The sequence below is a fragment of the Perna viridis genome, chromosome 10 (genome assembly GCF_037379345.1).
Source record: "Perna viridis isolate PV_CMFRI_1.1 ecotype Kerala chromosome 10, ASM3737934v1, whole genome shotgun sequence".
NCBI lineage: Eukaryota > Metazoa > Mollusca > Bivalvia > Mytilida > Mytilidae > Perna > Perna viridis.
The window spans coordinates 40,542,209-40,550,905 of record NC_142454.1 but is presented as its reverse complement, the minus strand read 5'-3'; the positions used below and the strand labels follow the sequence as shown (position 1 = coordinate 40,550,905).

At 31.6% G+C, this 8,697-nt stretch overlaps 1 protein-coding gene across 1 annotated transcript; it reads right to left on the bottom strand.

Annotated features, from left to right (window-relative positions):
- Nucleotides 1–2,198: 2,198 nt before the first annotated feature.
- On the bottom strand, nt 2,199–8,442 carry LOC148605774 (2-oxo-4-hydroxy-4-carboxy-5-ureidoimidazoline decarboxylase-like). Its single transcript, XM_088547396.1, has 3 exons — nt 8,355–8,442; nt 6,665–6,849; nt 2,199–5,179 (listed from the first exon to the last, which is right to left on the bottom strand). Exons 2-3 carry the CDS (start codon nt 6,846–6,848, stop codon nt 4,836–4,838), a joined length of 528 nt encoding a protein of 175 aa, XP_088403522.1. The 5' UTR covers nt 6,849; nt 8,355–8,442; the 3' UTR covers nt 2,199–4,835.
- Nucleotides 8,443–8,697: the final 255 nt, after the last annotated feature.

Genomic DNA, 8,697 nt, shown 5'->3' with positions numbered 1-8,697 from the left:
ATGCCTTCTAAGTACATGTACTTGAATGATCATGCCTTTACAAATTTCTGGAGTAAAACACTATTTAGTATACTAATCTTCCTTATCTGGTTTGGAACCTTGTACATTCCTATCAAGTTCAGAAAATTTGGTCTCATTTGTTGAAATAAAGCTGTTTTGAGGCAGTCCACACAGAAATTTCTAGTGTTTTGTCATAAAAAAGTGCATATTTTTTTAATCCTTGGTGTGGGGAGGTTCAAGTCATTTATATGTAATTTAGTGATTATTCTTATATAATCCAGTAGCCATGGTAACATACTGAAAAAAATATTACTGAGTTTTAGTACAAATCAGGGGTACCTTTCCAAAACTAACAGCCAAATACTATGTTTTATAAAATATCAAGCACTAAGACACTACCACAGGATGAAAGCATGCATGAAGTAGGTGGGAAAAAGGTAAAAATAATAAGACCTTTTTCGATTCATTCTCTCACAATTTTAGTCCCAAAAGTTCGTGCGAAATAAGGTATTTTGAAAATTGGCCATCTGATGCTGAGGAGAGAACCTAATATGGCAGGGGACTGAAATGTTCCGGATACTATTTTTCATTTAAATTACACCTGTTTACCTTAACATATATTACATCTGTCTATGTATAAATGCTCATCTACATTTAAACAATATATCCACCAAATTTCAACTTTTAATCTTAAGTTTTACAAAATTTGATGAGGGTAACTTGGTGTGTGAAACAGTGAGCCTTAATGTAACTGTATAGTGCACCCTAAGGTTCAGCTTTAAACTCTTTATCTAGGACATTCCTTATTGAAATGTTTTCATTCATAGTCTTAATAATGCAATAAATTTGGTGCTGAAACATTGCTTAATGCATCTTTATATGTACTTAACACACATCACATGACAAACTTAGAAAAAAATGTTTTAAAACTTCTATATAACATTTAACAACAAAAGTGTAAACTACATAATTTAGAATAAATCTACAGTTGTCAAAAATACGATTTGACGTCTGAAATTCAATGTTCCTAAATGTATTGTGAAGTGCAAGCTAGCGTTAGTTTTCTTTAAAAAAATTGCCACTTCTATAAATTTAGATGAATGGAGATATGTCATGTCATGATCCAGCTAAATACTAAAACCAATAAATGTAAAATATTAAAATTTTAATTCAATTCTCACAATTTCATTATTTGTCACAAATTATAGCTAGCTTGCACTGCACGATATTTTGCCTACAGCGTATTTGCAATTCTGGACTAAAAACTGTTCTAGTAAATCAGTACAATTTATTTTAATTTGATGTTTGCACTTCTGTTGTTAGCAAAATATGACTGTAGTAACATGTTTTGTGAAGGAAGGAAGCATGCATATACATAAAATATTGTATAAATAAGGTTTAAGCAAAGTTTTACGGAAAATAATAACTGCATTATGTACATTCTTAACATCTTGACAAAAAATATCAACATCCCAGATTTTGACTTAAGCAGAATCTTAAGTAACTGAACAGGAAAATGTATGGTTTTCATAGGATTCTGGTCCCACAGGAATTCTGATACAATGCACTGATAAGTTACACTTATGTACCAATCTGTGTAAGAATCAGGCAATAGGTGGCACATCATTTTCCCAAATTTAGTCATTTTTGCCTGAAATATATTCATTACATCCAGAAAACAGAATCTTAAGTAACTGAACAGGAAAATGTATGGTTTTCATAGGATTCTGGTCCCACAGGAATTCTGATACAATGCACTGATAAGTTACACTTATGTACCAATCTGTATAAGAATCGGGCAATAGGTGGCACATCATTTTCCCAAATTTAGTCATTTTTGCCTGAAATATATTCATTACATCCAGAAAACAACCAAAAAGCTATTTAAGTTTATCCTGAAGCATCTGCGACAATGATGTTTTTTGACTGCTTATATAGGGAAAGAGTGTAGGAAAATTTTCCCGCCATTTTTCCGTAGTGCATTTCAACTAAACTGCGTTTTCTTTTTCTTCATGTGCCAGAGCTTATATATATTATGCCCAATTCTTTGACGGAGAATTACTTAACAATTAAAACCCAATGCAAGTATTGTTTCTATCATTTAAGAAAGTGCATTTGATTACTGTATATCATTGTTTTAACCAAGGGAGGTAATTTATTGTCTACCAGTATAAGTTAATGGCATTATATATTCAGCATTTGAATCCTTGGTCATTTATTTATCCATTTAAATAAGATACATTATATCAAACCATAAAGCATACCATAAATAAATACAAGAAGATCAGTTATAAAATGTTCAGGCAAAAATAATATTTCTTTAATATAAATATTTTTTCTCAAGTAAAATCGTCCCGTGCAAATACATAATAAAATACATAATAAAATATTCTAAATATAGTTAACTGAGACCTTAAAATGTGGTTTGAAATTTGACAGTAAGTGGTTCTGCATAAAGACAATTGAGGAAAGTTTAATGCCCTATATTCCAGGTATTTTTTTTTTCAATTTAAGAGGCTGTCCAAGTAAAATCAGGTAGATCCTATGATTTGAGTGGCACAGGGTAAATTTTATCCCATTGAATTTTTTTTCCCACTGTGATGTGTATATCATATGTATGTCAAATAGTATAAAATTTGTTTTAATTTGACAATGGACAACTTGGAAAATGGTTTTAAAGTTTCCTATCAAGGCAACCAAATTTTGCTTAAATTTACGAGTTATCTCCCTTTTATCAATGAATTTCAATGCTTTCAAAGTCATTTTTTCGTCAGTCCTAGCAGCGAATCAAAAACCAACATTTAACTTGAAAAAAAAGATGCATTAAGTGAATACTTCTTGATAACAAAATTTGTCATGTGCCACCCACTGCCTGTTTTTTGCTATGACATTCTCTTAACATATGAAAGTCATATGATAATCATATGATTCTTATAGGTTAATTTGTGTTTAAAAGCATATGATAATCATATGTTTGTACAAAAAAAACACATGATAATAATGTGATAATCATATGTAAAATAAAACATGATTATCATATGGCTCTTGATTCATATGATAATCATGTGATGCAAACCATATGATTCTTATGTGTGGCACATTTGCCTGTGTACAGGCAAAAGATAATGGCATCACATACTCATCATCTTCATCTTCTGTCATTTATTTATCCATCTCATAAATAAATACAAGAAAACTATACATCACAAATAATGAAATACTCCGGCAAAAATAATATTTTTTTACAACAATTTTTTTTTTTCAATTAAAATAATTCTTGGCAAATACATGATAAAATACCATAAATACAGTTAACAGATATCTTAAAATAAAATGAGGTTCGAAATTTGAAAAGTAAAGTTCTGCATAAAGGCAGTTGAGATGTATTTAACATGTTTAATGCCCTATTTTCCAGGTTTTTTTTTATTTTATCTTTAACTAGAATCAGGGAAACAACTTAAGTACAACTTTATGTATCAAACTTAATAATAATCATGCAAATTCTGTTAAATGTGATACACCCCAAAAAATAGGCCACACATTTTTATTTTTCTTATTAAGTTACTCTATAAGTCTAAATGATGAAATTTATAATTATTCATTCTGATCTGTCTGCTCTTGGGAGATAATCCACATTGAAATCAGACAGTTTTTGTTACATTTTAGCATCTTTTTCATAGTAATCTGCCTTAATTTTGAGTTCTGCAGTGCATTTTATATAATTTATATTTCCTGGGAGCACGGGTTATATGAAAAGTCACATGTTAAATTCTGTTTACTATAACATTTTTAATAAAATATCAAAAATAAAAATAAGTAGGCTTTCCTACCATAAATCAGATTTTGCATGATTTGTATCTGGAGTACTACTTTAATACACTACTTTAATAATAGGAGCATCTGTAAATGCTTGAAAGGGATATATACGTCTAATACAAGAGAAGATTCCTCTGATTTTTTTCAGCTAAAAGCAGCAATTGTTGATAAGATTTCAATTTTACCATTTTAATGCATGCACAAATTAAATCTAAAAGCATTATCAGCACAAGTAATCATATTTTGGTTATTTCAGGATTGTAATGTTCTTAATTTTTGACAAGGTAATATGAAATAGCCAACATCCAACAGTTTAAGCTTTATGAACTGAGCTGTGGTTTATGAACAAGCATTAACTGCCACAAAGTTGGTTATGTGAGCATAGCTTAGACAAAAATTTAAAATAATCCTTGTAACTAATTTAATTTCTAATTGATAAAGACAAAATTAAGATTTGTCCCTTCATCAAAGCCTTTTTTAGTTTTGAATTATTTGAATTTGAAATTTGTAAGACACTGTGATATGAATAGCAATCTTGTATATAAGTAAATATTCAAATTAATAATACCCAAGGCCTGATCTAGATATGGATGATCAGGAGCAGTTTTAAAAAATACTGTTTAAAAACTAATAATATTGACGTTTTCTGTCTATGTAATCTATAACAAATACTTTTACTTTCCAAAGACACATGGGTCATGGGAGAAGTAAGCACAAATAAGGAGAATTTTTAAAAAGATATGTTAAAAACTTACCATATTGATATTTTTGTCTATGTAATCTATTTCAAAAACTTCTCCATGTCAATAACAAATAAATGCACAAACAAAGAGAAGTTTTTGTTCATTTCTCCCTTTAGATTAGGCCCTGATACCAGATTCCCTTTACAGTTAAGCAAAGTTTATATGTCCCTTCTGAAATCTAGGTTAAATTCAATAGAATATTAGAATATTCTTCAATCTCTATCCCTTGAACATCATGATTTGCCTCTCAACAGCCAGGGATATCAGAATAAAGAATTACAGTTTAGAGGTAGGATCAATAATATCCAGCAACCTTAAACGACATATCTTTTTCACTTCTTCAACTCCTGTAATAGCCTCTGTTTCCCCCGAGTTGTTGAGCCGCTGCTCCAACCCATTCAAAATGGCCTCTTTCTTATTTTCCCTAGCACAGATCACAAATGGGAAGCCAAATTTTTGTCTGTATTGTTGATTAAGACTAGTCATTCTTTGTCGTTCTTCATCAGTCAGTGAATCCAGACCTGCACTTTTCTGTTCTCTGGTGGATTCTGTTGTAAGACCTCCTGTCTGTGCCAACCTTCCAGCAAGGTCGGGATGTAATCTCAATATCCCTTCCTTGCCTGAAAATTAAGTTTTAAACCAGTGAATTAAAATTATCATTGTCAAGTGTATGACGAAAGGGAAGTTTAGTTTCCAATAACTCAATAATGTATATTTTGAATATCTTAATTTGAATCAAATTTGTATTTCAAGAGAAAAGGTCAAAATACGTTTCTGAAAATATTTTTTAATATTTATTGATTATTTAATTAAAAACCTAATAGACTACATTGTATATATATATATGAATAAAAATTTTAGTTGTTTTGCTTAAGTAAATTTAGTTAAGAAACAGTGTAGAACTGATATGGCAAATTTAGAGAAAGGTGATTATATAAAATATAGGCAATTATGTTTACAAAATGCCGTAATTTTTAATCGACAACATATTTGTCCAGTGTGGTGGACATGTTTTTAACAAACTGTTGGCTTTCCAATGGGAACAAATTGTGCTCCTCTACTTGCTGACTTATTCCTTCACTCTTCTGAGACCAACTTTATAGCTGATCTGATCCAAAAGAAAGAATATCATTAAGCTAGATCCATTAATCTCAGTTTCGGCTATATAGATGATGTATTTAAACAATCCTAATTTTGGGGATTTAATACATAGCATCTACCCCAAAGAAGTTGAGATAAAGGATACTTCAGATACTGTAAAATGAGCCTTGTATATTGACCTACACTTAGAAATTGATGGTAAAGGAAAACTGTTGACTAAATGAAAAACATGATGACTTTTCATTCAGAATTGTCAACTTACTTTCCATCTGTGGCAACATCCCTTCAGCATCTGCATATGGAGTGTTCATATCACAACTCATACGTTATGCCAGAGCTTGCCGAAACTATGCAGACTTTTTGTATAGCAAATAGGCTTCTGGAACTGGGTTATGTTGCTTCAAGATTGAAGTCATCACTACTGAAGTTTTATGGTCGTCATCATTAACTCGTGGATCGTCACAGTGTATCCATCTGTGCCATGAAAACTGACTTGTTCAACATTTCAGTTTTCCTTCTCTCTTACGTCTACCCCGACTTTACTTTTTGTGAGCAACTCGGCGATGTTCCCAGAAGAGCAGAGGAGGCTTACCCTACCAGTGCACCTGGCCCATGCTCCAAGTTTTTAGTGGAGTTCAAGTTGCTCGTTTGCTTTTATTACTTTGTATGTATGATTTAAGTTACTTTATGTTCTTTGTTGTGTATGTCTGTTTTCTATGTCTGATCTTTGTCCCTGGATTACATTCTGTTGATTACCGCTATAAACTTGGTTCCCTTGATTACTCTATCAATCAAGTTTTAGCCAAAAAATACATAAAATTAATCAAATTTCCAACAAAAAGAGGTTCCATCTAAAATGTGCCTACAGTCATTTATAGTGTTGTTTTTCTTCCTCTGATTCAACATAATATAAAGTAATAAGTATGGCACACCATCACTAACATTTGCCTCATAAATATATCCCTGACTTCTCTACTTCACTATTTACTGAAGTAATGACATACCACTTATTGGAAGCTGATCTGCAAACTGGCAGATGGCCATGTGAAGATTATTCACATCTGTAAAGGGTCTTTCTCTCCATACTGCTGCAGCACACAGAGAACAATGCTCAATTACATTACCAAAGACAGCAATGAATTCCTCATAACTCATCGAGTTGATAGACCCAATTGATCTTTGTGCCATCCTATAAAAGACATAGTTTCAACTCACACACTACACTTAAATGTATGGATGTTTACATTTGACTTGAATATTTTATTTTGCTTTTTTCAAGTGCTAGAAGTCGCAATAGGCAAAAGTAGAGTTAACGTTTTCTGAGCAACAGTTTTGCTCAGCATACAAAGCTTTTAAGGTGTGTATTCAAGGAATCCAAATGACTAAACCCTTGCTTTGGGGTTATGTGCAGGGTGGATCAAGGATTTAAGGTTAGCAAGGTATAAATAGAATTAATGGTCAATGAAAGTGAAAGCAAGGCAAGAAAATTTTAGGAGAAAATATTTGTGAAAAATCATTGACTTCATCAGACAATTATATTCCCAACTTTTGTTTTGTTTTTTGTTTTTTTTTTGGAGGGGAGCATGGGGATCGGGAATTCCCACCGGATCTTTGCTTTAAGAAGAAATCTCTTCTGGGCTTTTGTTGGCAAATGTGTGTAAAAAGCACTATGCTTCATGCAACTTAAAGCCTAAGATCTTAAGTCCAAATTAGGTTCCTTAGTGCAGCCCCTACCAACTTATCTCATTTCAAATGGCATTCAACATTTTGGCCATTCCAGCTATTCTTTTCAACCCTTTCTTCATTTATGTAACATGATTTTGCTTGTCAATTTATGCTTCATTGTGATTTTCACCTCTCCCAATGCGATCACCATGTGGTATTGTTCAATTCAAAATTTTAGGCCAGGAAAAAAAATGTCTGCTTAAGTTTTCATTTAAAGAAAAAAATTGGGTATGTAGATAAAATTATTTTATTATTTTAAATCCTTTGATACGGACACTAAGTCTGCCCCTTGAAAATATTCCTGCCGGGACTTTTTATTTTTTTTTTTTTAAATTTACTACTTCCCGATTGTTTACAATCTGTGTCAGGTGCAGTAAGGGTTTTATAGTGTTGATTACACTTCCTTATAACAAGTGCTGTTAGCACTGGAGGTTTTTAATTCTTGAGAAAATAGTATTATACATTAAAAATCAAATCAAATTCCCCAAATAATTTAGAACAGTTTTAAATGTTTAAACTGAATGTAAATCTTTAATACTGATTTCAGAGATATGCAAACCTGTATACCTTTGGAAAAGTTCATATGGGAAATTTCCCCCCACCATCAGTATCACTGCCTTATGTTGGAGATTTTTACACGAAAACAATTTTTTTTATGTAAAAATTTAAATTTATAAAATTGTTTCATATTATTTACAGACCTAGAAATATAGTACTTTTAACAAAAACCTGCCAAAAATCTTCACATTTTTTACGTGGGAGATTCTTAATTTCTCAAAGATTTTGTAGACTGTCACGCTTTGGCAGTTTGGCCTTTGGCTTTGGGCACTGCCACTGAATCCCAAATGGGATTACCAATACAAATGAGTTGGTTTCTATGAAATATTTCATTTTAGGCCCAATCACACAATACATCGCAGTAAAAACTGCAGTCCTCTTAAAGTCTCTAGTGTTAAATAGTCAACATACAGCCTGGATTTGATTAATCCCAAGAATTACGAATTACGGTGGAATATCATGCAGGGGTACGAAACGACCATTTGCAGTAGTAATTGTTTTGCGGTTAAATCGTCCCTTTAATTTAACGACCTCATTAGCTTTCATTTCGTTGATTTCCATTTAAGCCTAAATAAAATATACAATGAAAAATGCTCATGAGTAATTATCATAAATTAATGATTAACACATCTTTTAAGATAATTAGGGTAAATCATTTCATTTTTTTACGACAGAAAATCTGACAAGATTTCTTAACCAAATGCCCCATGCAGGCCTACAGCAGCGCTAAGTTTGTCGTAAAGGCTAAAAACCA

Excerpts from the sequence above, each read along its gene's own strand:
- LOC148605774 (XM_088547396.1), bottom strand. The coding sequence starts at position 6,848 with ATGGCACAAAGATCAATTGGGTCTATCAACTCGATGAGTTATGAGGAA. Across the intron at positions 5,180-6,664 it reads AGATCAGCTTCCAATAAGTG|GCAAGGAAGGGATATTGAGA; the intron begins GTATGTCATTAC and ends CTTAATTTTCAG.